A 14796-nucleotide genomic window follows, 5' to 3' on the forward strand; every position below is an offset into this window, starting at 1 on the left:
TTTGTTGTTTTTTTTCATCATAAAAAAGTCACGGTTTTACAAATCATTGCTTAGTTCACTAAAAGTGCATTTCGCTCGTAGTGAAGTAGTGTGTGTATTTTTCTTTATAATATGTACTCGATAAAACGCCTAATTAAGTATGATAGCCTTCTTTTTCAATCCGTTTTTCATTGTGTTCCTCAAAAAATACAATTACAAGTGTCACATGCGTCTCAACCAACGTTTCGTCGTATGTAACGACAATTTTATGTATGCTGTTTATTCCATCAATTGCAATATTTTTTTATTTATTAATTTTTTTTTTTTTTTTTCAAAACTTCGTAAAAATACTGCATCAAGATGCTACATGAGTTTTTTAATCTAATATTCAAATATTATTATCTAACAACTCTTTGTTTGCGTTTCAAAGTAATATCCAAAACGTTAAATGATTTTACAGTCCTTGATCTTGGAGTGTACGTACTATCGGACTATTAAGAAAAAAAATGAAAAATATCATTGTTGAAATAGTTTTTCGAGATTGATTGGTTAAATCAACTTGAACATGAAATCGCGTTTTTCGCATTCAAATACAAAATGATACGTATATCGGTATAACAAGGTGTACGTGTATATGAGGAAAAAATTTGGCTTGATTTTTTGTTTGAGTTATCGGCAGTTATTCAACACTGAGTTAGTCGTCGATTTGTGTATTTTTTCATATACGTACTGGTATTAAGAGTATATACCTACATATGCAGGCGTGGGAGAAAAACGTGACTCGCTAATCAATAATAATATGTCATCATAATTCAACACAGACACAACGTTCTCGAAACACGTAACGTACGTCTTACAAATAATTACTTTCTCTTTTTTTTTTAAATTATAATTTTTTTTTTTTTTTTTCGGTATGACATAAACATATGCGCAAGCACAATTAACGACTAGGAGACGCGTTTAAGAACGTCTCGATGCGGTTCGGCAAAAAACAACGACTTGGGGTTAATTGGACACTAAGTATTATTTTGTCTTGCTTCCTCCGAAAATTACAATGTTTAAGTACCAGCATATATTTTCTCTTTTCTGCTAACGACAAAATCACAACTGTAAATACGGTCTGGCTTGAGAAACGAGATTTTCGAAAAGCGAAAAATTCATTGAAAACATAGATAGAGGAATTATACAGCTATTTGTTAAAACCATTATTTACCGTAGCTATTTTTTAAAAAATAGATAGGGATTACCAAAGTGGAATCAATAGTTTTTTTTTCCTACCTTTTTACAGGAGCAACAAAATTAAATTTGACGATACTAATAGGTCGTTTGATTTTTGTTCCATTATGATGAGATAACGTGTCTCATTTATTTGCAAAAAAAAACATCGTTTGTGGACGAATGTATTTCAGTGATTTTCATGATTACTCTTTAACAATCACAAAATCGTTAAAGTGTAAAATTTAATTCGTTATTTTTTAACGATTAACATTAACACTTAAAAACTACACGTACTTCAACGTTTGTTGATATCATTGAAATAATATCTGGTAACTTTTCACAATATTACTATATAAGGTATATCAGTTCATAAGAAAAAACCACGGTTAATTTAACTTAATGTAGTTGTTATCGTCGACTTTCGCCGTTAAAAAGATGGCTTTCTTTGATATACACAGAACGTAACGTATGAAAGGCATATAATTAATTGAAACTTTCGCAGATATACGTATAATTCGTCGTCGACGTTTTTGCACGTAAACTGATTAGGTACATCAAAGTCTTGGTAATCAAAGTAAACTTTACGTGTACGTACACATTACGTCGGTGTTTCTCTCAATTAATTTTCAAATTAACTCCCAGTGTTTCATATGTCGTTCAATAAACGTATGTATATATGTATAAAATTACTAAAATATAACTGTTTTGTTCAACTTTACAGCTATATATGCGCTACACACGTGTAGCTACATTTGATAGTAAATAAGTATAGTTCGTTGTTTTTAACTTAGAATTAACTTTACGAAAAAAATTCTTGATTTTTAAATTATTCCAGCTGTCTTTGCGACAAATACTCGACTTTGACGAGCCGACGACAATTTTTCAATCCATAACTGTGTACCTGTGATACGCAGCTTGGACGAGAATGTCAATCAATCCATCCCCAGCAAAAAACTCGAATATCGCAACTTTCAAGCCACACGCATCCAGGAGCTTGGCTTTCGTAAAAAAAAAATAAAAATGCACAAAAAAACAGTAGAGGAAGTACAGATAGCCACACAATTTTACACGCCAATTATTTGAGCACTTGCCTCCTCTTCGATATGTAAAAAAAAAAAGAAAAAAAAAAGTGCTCTTTATTCTTTCGTCATACTGTTGCTGTCCGCGTCCCTTACGTCGACCTTTACCGCGTCCTTGTCGTCAGATTCCTCGTCCACGTTCTTGGGATCGTCCGAGACGAGAAGTAGAGGCAGACCTCCCAGGACCATGCACGTGCCCATGAACAGGAAGCATATGTTGTAGCTGCCCGTCACGTCGCGCATCAAACCTGCAATGTGTGCACCAAGTTTATATACATATTTTTACTTGGACAAAATACCAGAAAGGGTAAAACGGGTTCACGTGTGTTAATATAAACATACCGTGGGGTTTGTTTGTTTTTTTTTTTTTTTTTTTTTTTTTTACTCCAGAAGAACTAGAATTTTTTTTATTTTATAGAATTCTATGCCCACCAAATAAAGATGAAAAGGGGAAAAATAAACTTGAAGGACAAAAATAGCCAATGGAGCGAAAGAAGCCATTGGAAAAACTTTCCAAACGAGGGTACAGTGGAAAGAAAAGGGATGAAACAGAGTCAACGACAAGTGCCCTATAACAACGATGTATACGAGGAGAGAGAAGGGCATATATAGTCGATCGAAAAATGTAATTGCGCCCGGTTTGGAGTCATTTTATCGTCTTCGCGAGATCTCGCTCGCTCTCTTTCGGCTAATTGCGGAATTGTTTGCTCTCCGATACCGTCATCGTTATTCTCGTCGCCGAGAAAGAGATGTGAATGTGTTTTCAACCGAAAGCGCGAATCCTATCGAGGGGGACATTATTGATTTGTTTTATAGGTACGGCTGCTCGTGTCTCCACCAGACCAGAAATTGCAATGACAAAATACGTAAAAATGGTAAATTTTATGAAGAACAAACACATCTTTTTTATTGCCCTTTTGCAGTGAGAAATTTGTATATTGTACTATGAATTCGTGGACGCAAAAACCGTAGGACTTTCAAAACACACTTTTTGTTTCATCAAACTTTGAAAGAGTTTTGGTTATTTAACGAACACCGAAACAGTTTATATTTTATGTAATTTTTAAATTTCATAAGGAATTATGTTTTTAATTAATTATTTCAAAAAGTAGTTCACGGATTTCCAAGCTCGTAAATATTACTGCGACGACGATGGAAATAGATACTCATGCAAATAAACCCACAGCATCGTTATTATTTCAGGTTCACGTATAAGTATATCCCCACCGGCCCAACCACACGGATAGTTTGAGAAAGAAAGACATGTTGTTACCAAATGTGGGTCAAGTGTTGGATTGGCCTACTGCTCTTTATGTTTATCGTCACAAGCATACGTCTGGCCGTCAGTATTTTTATCGGAATGTCATCGCATACTTTGCGGGACAAATAACGATTAACACGCACGTAATCGCGGTTGATTGTCATTTCGATAACGACGCGGTAATCGCGTTGCGTAACGATTTACGTATATACTGCACACGAAAAGTGTTTCGAACAACCGATTACCGATTTTCTTCTTTTTTTTTTTTTTTTTTGTGTGACTTTGTCACGAATCGAGGAGGCTCTTTACTCATTTATTGATTAAATTTTTTTTATAAATAATCAAGATATCTACTTTGACGTGCAATAATATAAAAAAGAGAACAAATGATTTTTTATTGATTTTGCATTTGTAGAACAAATACGTTTTTCCGAAGCAACGTTTGAAAGCGACACACGTGCACGTCCAGTTACACGCGTGAAAAAAGCTCACGAGGACTCCCTCCCCCTCCTTTTGGTCGACGGACGACAAATACTTATTCATTGCTGTATACCGCGCGCAAGGCCACGCGATCAATTTTTCGCTTCGTTTTCGCGGCTCAACGAGACCTGAAATCGGATCCTCGCTTATACGTCCCCGTAGCGTCGATTTCGCGGGGAAAATATTCATCCCACGTGCAAAACGTCGTTTACTCTTGTTTTTTTTTTGCTTCCTCCTTCGATTAATACCCGCCACGTTAAGCGTCAAGAGAAAAAGAGAAATGTACGTGTGCGCGGCGAGTTCACTTTTGCGATCGATTTAATTAATTCCAAAGAAGCATTTGTCCACATCGGTAATGCAAGGAATGCCATTGTACGAGGTATATGCGCGATAAATTTTTCACGTGCGCCTTTCAACGCCAGTTGAAATGTTGATTGTTAATAATGAGCGTTCATTTTGCGTGAAAACAAAAAGTCAATTACGATGATTAAGTACCAAAGGGAAAATAATAATATAAAGTCAATGGCAGGTGTATAGAGCTCCTTTCATTTATCAGTAGATCCGCTCGCTGTTATTGCTTGAATCATTGATGAAACTTTGTCTACATGTACCTATGAGACGATAGTTTCACGTATATATGCTTGATACTTATCAATGTATGTGCTGGTATAGTCACGTGAGGCTGAACGATTTTTCGTACAAAAATTTGCACCAGCGATTGACCCAAGAATATAAAACAATGATGTCAGGGACAAGACAAAAATGACAAATTAATTACTCGCAGATTCGACGGAACGTGTCCTTGCAAACATGTACTCGGATACACGAGTGTAATTTGAAAAAGAAAACATTCAATGCCATCGGTCCTACATCTTCGGAAATTAGTCAATTTGTAAGTTTAATCCACAAACCGAGCAGATAAAGTACCTACAAAACTGTGCGGTATATACACATACACATGAATGTTAAGGATAAGATTAAAGTTAGAGCCTCATTATCCCGTACCCTCATTTGAATAAATATATTATACCCTCGGGACACGCGATGAGCCAACATCGGCAAGACAATTACTGTACTCGTTTGGCCAAAAAAAAAAAAAAAAAAAAAAAAAAAGAAGAAGAAAAAATTTTTTTATCAATTTAATTGCCGTCACAAGTATAGCTAATATGACAGTCGTGCCCGAATATATCCCCGAAGCACAATATCTGCGAAAAACGAGGAGTGATCATCTACAGCTGCTTAAAAGCTCTCCCCCGCGTGGGCATGTGCACGAGCTTTCTCGCCGTGTACGATGCGTATATTTGGTGCCTTCGGAGGAGGAGCTTTTCGTCAGCCCTCGAATGGTTCTCTCTCTCTCTCGGGGCTATTTATAAGTGTCCTTTATATTTCCGTTCGATTATCTCGTTTGAACCGCCGACGCGCGGAGGGACCCACCGTTTGTTCAATCGATACGCCGATCGTCCTTCGAAACCGTGTTTTCCGAATAAATATTTACTCGGCTTTCGGCTGAAAATCATTCGGCTGCCCCACGCCCATGTGGCGCTGCAATTAATTTTGCCCGCTACATATCGTATATGTATAAAAGAATACACGCCACATAGTCATATACCGATCATTCGACGAGCAAATGTATATTTTGTACGTTATTGATGCCCTCCCCCAAAGACTCGCGCGTTTTGGAGGCCAGCCAACCCCATTTGTAACATGTGAAAACAAAGGAGAATCTCGAAAGGCCGAAAAAGGAGGTAGATGCACGATGGAGAAAAGTGTGTATGTTTTACCTGCAAGTGGCGGTATGGTGATGGCACCGACGCTCTGGAACATGCGAACGAGGCCGTAGCTGGAGGATATCTTGTCGGTGCCGTATTGATCTGCCAGCAGCACGGGAACCAAGAGGAACCAGCAGCCCAGGCACAGGCCGTAGATACCCACGGACACGGCTAGGACGTAGAACGAGTGGGCCAGGGGTATTATCAGCACGGCCATACCCGCCCCTACGATGCTGGTGGACGCGAAACACAAACGTACTTGTATATATGGCGCGAGGGAAAAAAAAAAAGAAAAAAAAAAAAAAAAAAAAAAAAAAAAAAAAAAAAAAAAAAAAAAAAAAACAAGAGTCAAGTTGGATGGTACGGTTGTGTGTACCTGCCGATGTATCCCTTCCTGCGATCGAAGAGCTGGAGGTCGGAGAGCCAGCCGAGGCCGAGTCTGCCGCAGAGGTCAAAGACCGCGGACACGGCGACGAGGTAGCCGGCCTCTGGTTTCGTGTAGCCGCTCCCGTGGACGTAGGCCGGCAGGTAGTAGAGCATGTACGGGCTGCCGGTCGACATGAGGCTCACCGACAGGCACATGAGTATGAAGCGGGACTCGCGCAGCAGGCTCAGATCGATGTACCGGCCGATCCGCTGGCCCAGGGACTCCTTGGAGGCGCACACCTCGGCCGTTAAATTACGAATGGCTATTTGGGGCTGGCTGAGGCTCGCCGTTGTTGCGGGGACGTCGCCCGCGCTGTCGCGAGGACCTCCAGGGCAGACCAGCAGCGCCGACGAACGCAACGACCTGTCGATCGGAGCACTGTGTTACTTGTACACTGTTTTTTTTTTTTTTTTTTTTTTTTTTTTTTTTTTATGGTTACAAGTAAGGGATGGCGACCTCTGGGACGAGCGGGACTTGTAGAAGCAGGTCGAGTCGGTGGACAGGTCCTCGACGCTGTGGAGTATGCTCGAGCTGCGGATCTTTGGGATCGGCCTCACGCTCGGGCCCTCGCCCATTATGTCCTTCTCCTCCTCGCTGTCGGTCAGGTCTATCGCCAGCTCTAAATGCACAGCCGTACGTTTTACATACATTTTTTTTCCCCTCCATCCCCCAGATCACATGTATACATCGTGTAAAACGATCGAAAAAAAAAAAAAAACAAAGTAAAGACTACATAGGGTCGAGGGTTACGTAAAGTGTCCGGAGTTTGTTTTTCTTACATGTGCCGATTACGTAAACTTTGAAAAAAAAAAAAAAAACAAAAAGGAAAAAAAGGAAAAAAGAATGGCTTCGAGTCTTTACGTGACGCCAGAGATAGAGAGTATAAGGTATGAAATGTGCTCTTGGAGTTGGTGAAATTTTTGTTAAACAGTAGAGTATCGAGGATTAAAAAAGTCTACAGGCATGAAAAGCAAACAAGGAGGGAAAGCCGAGGACTGACCGTTGGCCCGAAAGTTCTGGTGGAAGAGCTCGTTGACCATGTTGTTCTTGGCCGTTTGGTCGTGGGCAAAGAGCATCTCGAGTCTCTGCCTGGTGTCGTGGCTCTGCTCGTGGTGGAGTTGTTCCGCGTCCTCGTTGGGCCGCGCTTCGTCCTCCTCGGGCTTGTGGTTGTTCTCGAGGGGCCTGTAGAGGCTGGCGCTCGCGCACACGTGCAGCATGCAGCCCCCGAGGATGAGGAGGGTGCCGTGGAAGCCGTAGCTGGCGACGAGGAACTCGATGAGCATCGGGAAGACGAAGCTGCCCGCGGCCGTGCCCGAGACGCAGATGCCGTTCGCCAGGGCTCGGTGCTTGTCGAAGTACTGCGACACGAGGATTATCCCCGGTGTCGTCGACAAACCGCCGCCGATGCCTGTGCGAGTCCACATAATGTTTTTTTTTGTTTTTTTTTTTTTTTTTTTGTTCACAGAGATAGGCTTTTCATCGCTCACCGGTCAAGACGCCGAAAGTGAAAAGAAGATGGATCAAGGAGGTCGCGAAGTAGCTGCTGATCAGACCCAGGGAGCAGAACAAACCACCGACGAACACCACCTTGCGGCAGCTATACTTTTGGCTCAGCATGCTGGTCACGGGTGCTAGAGGGAACGTTTTTTTTTTTCTTTTTTCAATAACTGCTAGTTTATTTAATTTTTTTTTTTTTTTTTTTCTGATATTGATCCGAAGAGTTTAGGCGGTTATGTCATTGGTATTTCGTTCGGTTGCATCGAGACGCTATATATACCTGTAAAGGCGAGAGGGGGGTAGTTATACCCGCTTACCTCCTTACACATTGTACGTATACAACATGTAATTATATTTCACACGTGTAGTCGTGAATAATCGAATTTACCCGTGTGTATTTACTTACGCGTACAGAGTAAGAAAAAAAAAAAAAAAAAAAGACAACCTACTTGCGAGTGCCCCTATGTGGGCGTATAATCGTCTCGCGAGCTTAACGCTGACGTAATCAGCTCTGTAGGGAGAACAAAATAAAAATCGTTCGCTTCTACCTTTCTTATAATTGTTGAAACCTTCTTGGAGCTTCTTTTCCTTTCGCGTCCGAGAGAAGTAAGCTATCGACTCGCACGGCTATTCTTAGATCATGGGTACCTATACATGCACTTACCGGCGATTGATTTTCCCTTTTCTTTTCTTTTTTTTTCGTATGGTACGCCGGAAGGAAATTAATTTAAAGACGAGAAAGAGGGAAAATGATGTTTTTTTTTTTTTTTTTTTTTTTTTTTCCTATTTCAATTGCGTAATTCGCGGTAGTCGATCTATACTTGGCTGATCGATCGGAAGAGAAGAACATGACAAAAGCTGAGAGTCTTAATTTCTAGGGGGACACGACGGCAAAAAAAAAATTTGATTTCCCGTTTGACTCGATGGAGAAAAAAAAAGTTATCGATGTGGGTAAGCCGATCGGTAAATAGTGCGCGCTGCAATGCGGTATTAATTCATACGATCCGGAGGAAGCAGGAGCTCGTCAGTTTTACAAGTGTACGTTGTTTCCTGCGACGTAACACTTTAATGCTTCTAGGAGGAAAGAAACGTCAAGTTCTCGCGTTTCGTCTGCATTTTCATAAAAATGTAAAATCATAAGAAGCAGTCGAGGCACACGGGAAATTGCGCAGTGCGGAAATTAAGCCCCTGCACTTTAAAATGGAAAACGAGAGTTTTGGCCTTAAAGTTTTTATATCTTTATTGTTTCGAATTATTTTGCAAATAATTGTGTGCAGTCAGTTTATATGGCTATAAATTTTAATTATAAGAGCGCATTTTAATTTCTAAATTGGAATCATAAATTTTACTTGGTGAATTTACTGTCTTTTTGAAAATTAATTGAAAGACCCTGTTCACCTTTTTTTAAATATTTCACTCTTAAAAAGTAGATAATTTTCGCAAGTCCACGTGGTTACAACGAAGAGGTAATTATTTTTTCTTTTTTTACGTCCTAGTTTACTTTATGTAATGCGCGTATAAAAACGTACAGAGGCATAATATCTTCTTAGCATTTTTATGTATTGGTACTTACTGGTATATAACGCGGACATAAAAGGTAGTTAAAATGAAACGATTTAGACCGAGTTTGCCTCCACCGATTTTTTAAATCCATGCATTTTTGTTTCTTGAGTACTATTTACGTACATGCTTAACTTGAATTAATCTCAACAAAATGTTGGTAAAATTTAAATAAAAAAAAATATTTCTATCTTATTCGCTTCGATGATTAAAAAAAATTTTTTTTTCGTAAAATATGAGTAATCATGAGTAAACTTGGACTGATTTTTCGTCGCTTTTGATACACCTTATACGCCAAAATAGATTTTCATTCAAAACCTACATGATTCCCCGGAACTCGCGTCGATTCCCTACGCGAACAAAATCGCCCTTCGAATATCGGACGCGCACGAACTCTCTCGCTAGCTCATATTGGTACAGAATACAAGCTGTGCCATACACACATACTCGACATTGAAAAAAAAGTTTTGGGGTCTGCGTGAAAGCGAAAACAACAGTGTATTATACAGCGGCAGGAAATGAATTACCCCGGAGCTTCCAAGTTTATTTTTTTTGCCGCTTCGCTGAAGCGATACTCTAGTTTTTTTTTCCCTTTCCCTCCACGCCCCTTCAGTTTCTTTTTAAAATTATTATTATTTATTCTTTCATTCTTTTCTATTTTTATTCTCGTTACTTTTTTTTATTCTTGGCAAACTACGCGGTCCTTTTTAACGCACTTCCAAGTTTGTTTCCAACTTTGTTTTTGCTTAACTAAATTTAGACTCAATCGGTCGTTAAAAAAAAAAAAAATGTTCGTTTTTTTTTCTTCCCGTCAACTTTTTCAAAGTCCTCAAGAGAGGAAGCGCGTAATTTTTCGACCACTGACGTCATATCTCGCAATGAAAACCACCGAGTATTTCATAAAAAATACGCCAACAAAATTCATCGTGCAAAGCTGCGCGCGTGCGATGATTTACCTGGTCCATAGCGAAAAATTCTCAGGAAAAGGAAAATCGTTTGCGTTGAACGAAAAACTACCGATTGTTCTGCTCAAACTACAAAATGTATTCATATCACTGATGACCATATTTTTTTTTTTTTTAGAAAAAGAGTCGCGTTATTTTTCGACAAACTCCCGAGAAACAAAATAATCCAAAACACCTTCGATCCAATTACACGCGTACATATAGTACATAAATGGGCAAACTTTGTTTTTCCCACTTGTATAAAACGTGTATTATGCACCGGCAAAATTCACCGGCCCAGCAAAGCTTCCCGCGCCCTCTCTCGTTGCACCTTGGCCAGGCCTTGACCTCGACCCACGCTCCCTCTCGGCTGGCACTCTGCGCTTGCACTCCCGGTGATTTCAACTACTTATTACACGTACATTATATCAGCACAATTGTGCATCTCATCGCTTATATTGTTCCATACATATATGCATATACACGTACACGTAAATTTAAAAGCTCGTGCACTCGGATGACCGACAAATACCGAAAAAGAATCAAAAGCGGACCGCCAAACTGCATGATGCGCTGGCGCGGTCACGAATTGCGTTGGAAGTACGTTACGGGAGATGTTCACTGATTCGTGAACTTGACGCAAAGTCGGAATATTTTTTTTCTTTTTTTTTTTTTTTTCACACGTGTGTGATTGATTGGCCATCTATTGTTCGTGATTCCAATATATGGAGAGTAAATATTTAAAAAAAAACAAAAAAAAAAGGAAATAAAGTGCACCTCTGTACATAAATTGCAGGGAAAATTGATGACGCACGTGTGTTGGGTATCTCTTTGGAAAAAAAAAAAAAAACATTTGTGCGCAATAGCGCTAAAGTACTGCAACGCACTCTATTTCCCAATGAACGAAAAAAAAAAAAGTAAATTAAAAAAAGTCAATACAGCGTAAGCAAAAATAATGCACTAAGTCGGTCTTTCTCTGCCTCGAGCCAATGAGAAATAAAAGGCTACGTCGATTATCATCGCGTTTCCATAGGCTCGAGCAACCACCAGAGAAAGATGGAGTAGGACACACACTATACGCGCAAAAGAATATGTCATATTGTAAAAAAAGAGTAGATGCCTCGACATGGTTTTCAATTTATTTTCAACTGCGCGACTAAAAAAAAAAAAAAAAAAAAGGATACGTCCGGCAATCCGGTTGGAGCATCATCAGTTTCAATCGAGAGCTTTTGTGGTGGGTACAATTAAAAATGCCCTTACACGTCAAATGCACGCGAGAAAGCGACAGCGCGCCGAGTATACACAAAATCAATCGTATCGTCGCTGGCCATCGGCGAGGTTGGCCTCTATATTCATTACCGGCGATGAGTACTACAGGATTGATGGATGTACGTATACGGTTGGTTGGGAAAATCATTATTCGCCGTTGAATCGCGATAGGGAGACAAAACTAAACCTTTTTTTTTTGGAAAATGTTGATTTGCCGGTGATGGGGGAAAAACATCCTGCAGGGGTATATGTAATGTATGAAAAAACAACGGCAACTTTGACTCACCCAAAGCCAAGCAGAGGCAGGACAGTATGGCCGGGACCCAGGAGGCGAGGGAGGCCGAGGCGTCGGTGAAGGTCTCCATGACCTCGACGTAGAGGACGCCGTAGGACTTGACGAGGCCGGCGACCCAGAACTGCACGAAAAAGGCCCCAAAAACGACGACCCAGCCGTAACCACCGTCCAGGGGCTCGAAGCTGACCTTCACCTGCCTGCGCGTCTTTTTTTTCCTCGGCTGTTTGCTTTTCTTGCGGGCCCTACCGCCGAGGGCCGAGGTGCGCTTGCAGCCCTGCAACTCGCGCGACTTGGCTATGAGCGGCCGAGCCGTCAGCGAGGAGATGGTCAGCAGGTTGTCGTTGTCCTCGTCGTCGAGGGTCTCGGGTGGGCTCAGGTGCGGGGGTACTATCGGGGTCGACGTGGCTGTTGTCTGCACCACCAGCGAGGCCGGCCTGTAGTCGTGCAGGTAGTGGCTGCTGTCGCACACACGAGCCAAGACAATTAATCATTTCTTCCTTTTTTCTCTTTCCTCGGTCGTAGCTTTACGGATATTTAATTCAACCATCGGCAATTTGCCATTCACCATCAAACAATGCGTGCAACGTTTAAAATAAAATAAAAAAAAACAATCCCACTGCTCTTTCTTGAAAATCACTTTTTTACGTGGCAGAGCTCCCCTTTTATCTTAATTTGGATGCAATTGGGTGTCGTCATCTGGATGACGGCTCCAAAGGTGGAAAACCAAGCAAAGAATAAATTAAATATCGCGATTGCCCAAAAAATCATTAACTCTAGGTGTTTTGTCACCCGGACGGAAAAACACCGTCAAACGTTATATATAATATTATAAGCTAATTGCTTTTTGTAGCAATTAAACGTTCAATTAAAAAAAAAAAAAAAAAAAAAAAAAAAAAAAAAAAAAAGTTCTCGAGATACTAACTTTTTCGCCGAGTCGGAATCAGCGTTGCAGTTGTCGTAGACGGGCGCCGAGTGTATGGAGAAGAGAGAGCCCAGCTGATTGTGATTGTTCATGTTCTCGTCGATGGCATTGTTGTGCATGTGGTGGACGTGATGGTAAAAGCCGTGGTGGTTGTTCGGTATGGCCTCCTGGGACGTGGCAGTGGTAAGCGACGACGAGTTGTACTGATGCAACAGGCCATCGCCATCCGCTTGGTAGTAGTCGTTGTCACCGCCCGAGGTGGCCTTGACGGCAGCGGCCTTACGGATCTGTACCCCCGGCTGTTGCTGGGCGTGACTGGTGTGGCTCCACTCGCGCGGCAGCGACATGGTACCAGCGACTTTTTGTCCCGGGCGAAAATCGTACTTTTGTTTTTCGTGCCGTTTTTATGGCCGCCGGTGTTTTCGCGCTTACTGCAACCACGGGCTTCGTTTGGGCCGGCTAGTATGGGATCGGCCTCGCTGTTGATCAGCTTACTGCTGCTGCTACTGCTCGCGGGTCGACGGCCGGCGCGAGAACCGGGATACATTGGACCGCCTTCGTGGGTGCCTCTGCGGGCCAGCTCGGTCGCAAATATAATTATATTTTCCTTTTTCTTTTTTTTTTCTTTTTTTTTTTTTGTTTTTTTCTTCCGTTTGCGTGCCTCTACTGCTGCTGCTACGTTGCTATCTCTGGAGGTGCCGCTTGCGAGACTGGAGAAATCATACAAGGGGGGAAAATCGGTATTAGACCTTTTTTTTTTTTTTCTCTATAGTTCTGTGGCTCGAATCGAAGGAAATTAATGTTGTTTTACACGCGTTGCGTTTAAAAATAGCTTGAACATCGTTACTTATGCATACGTGTAATACGAATAAGACGAACGCCCACTCGGGATGTGTATATGTACATAGCGACGATAAGACTCTGGACGTCACAACTTTTATGTGTCACACGCGTGCACTGCGAATAATATCCATACGCATATATATTATGTACATCGGGTCTTGCGTGTATATGTATAGGGTGTTGAAGAAAGTACGCGTGACTTTACCTATACTTTTTTCTTTTCTTTTCTGTTTTTGTTTTTTCCACCCGTTTTATTGCGCGGGTCGACGATCCCTACCTGAGAAGCAGGCAGTGCCAACAATGAGATATGTCAGGGATTTTTCATAGCTTCCTTCATTATGTTAGCTATTTTCAAAGTTTGGGGAAAGGTAAACAATCGTATACGATAGAAAAATAATATTTATTTAGCCATATACTTAAAAATAAGTTTATGAACGTGCCTGACTCTTCTCTTAGCGGTTTGAAAGGTAAAATAATACACCTTTATACTAAATTAAAAAAAAAAAAAAAAAACAATTGATATGCTCTAGTCTAGAATAAAACATTACTTTTCCTGGACTAAAATCGGTAATTTTTCAGGAGTAGTAAAAAAGAAATGCCATACCTGCAAAATCAAGAACTTGGAGATGTAATCGGCATGACAACACGTACACAGATGAGATAGAGGAGTGTCTGCAAAATGCCTTTATTTTCCTCTCATCTGCGATATTGCGTTATTGGACCCTCCTGCGGTTGTTATCGTTGGTTCGATTGCTTAGCACGTGCCTCCGTTACGCGCTCGAACTGTAACATTAAGTTTGGATTTTTTTATTTTTTTTTTTTTTATTATTGGAGTGACAAACAAAAATATGCATACGTGAGATCGCACATTTAAATCGCCGAGACGCTTGAAATTTAAACTAATTCGTATGCATTGTTGCTTTGGAGCGTGTAATGAAAAAAAAAGGAAAAATCGATATTCGAAAAGACAGAAAAAAAAAAAAAAAGAGTTACTCGTAGAAGCAGTATTTTTTTTCCCCTACTGGAGTCGTCACGTGAAACAAGCGTGCAGCGAACGGACCTTGCGGAATGCCAGCAATTGACACGATTTCGCTGACAGATACATTGTAGTGCTATATACACCGAGAAGCCGTCGATGTATACTATATACACGTACATGACAGTGTCCGCGTCAGTTTTCACACCTAAAAGAGTGGGCATGTACGCAAGCTCGTGCTTTTTTCTTTCTTTCTTTTTCGCTGCACGCCTAACGA

At 40.8% G+C, this 14796-nt stretch overlaps 1 protein-coding gene across 1 annotated transcript; it reads right to left on the reverse strand.

Annotated features, from left to right (window-relative positions):
* On the reverse strand, window positions 1–13247 carry Sln (monocarboxylic acid transporter silnoon). Its single transcript, XM_089596372.1, has 9 exons — window positions 13146–13247; window positions 12701–13083; window positions 11770–12236; window positions 7701–7844; window positions 7214–7621; window positions 6670–6832; window positions 6163–6576; window positions 5799–6019; window positions 1–2524 (listed from the first exon to the last, which is right to left on the reverse strand). Exons 1-9 carry the CDS (start codon window positions 13245–13247, stop codon window positions 2334–2336), a joined length of 2493 nt encoding a protein of 830 aa, XP_089452498.1. The 3' UTR covers window positions 1–2333.
* Between the last annotated feature and the right edge of the window lie 1549 nt (window positions 13248–14796).

Source organism: Copidosoma floridanum, unplaced genomic scaffold, assembly GCF_036245765.1.
Source record: "Copidosoma floridanum isolate Cflo_tuat_1 unplaced genomic scaffold, Cflo_Japanese_pri ptg000030l, whole genome shotgun sequence".
NCBI lineage: Eukaryota > Metazoa > Arthropoda > Insecta > Hymenoptera > Encyrtidae > Copidosoma > Copidosoma floridanum.

What these genes read in the sequence shown, in the direction of transcription:
- Sln (XM_089596372.1), bottom strand. Translation starts at nt 13,247, where the DNA reads ATGTATCCCGGTTCTCGCGCCGGCCGTCGACCCGCGAGCAGTAGCAGC. An exon ending in CACTTTCGGCGTCTTGACCG is followed by an intron (nt 7,622 to 7,700) that starts GTGAGCGATGAA and finishes GGACTCGCACAG; the next exon opens with GCATCGGCGGCGGTTTGTCG. An exon ending in CCAGAACTTTCGGGCCAACG is followed by an intron (nt 6,833 to 7,213) that starts GTCAGTCCTCGG and finishes CTGTGCATTTAG; the next exon opens with AGCTGGCGATAGACCTGACC.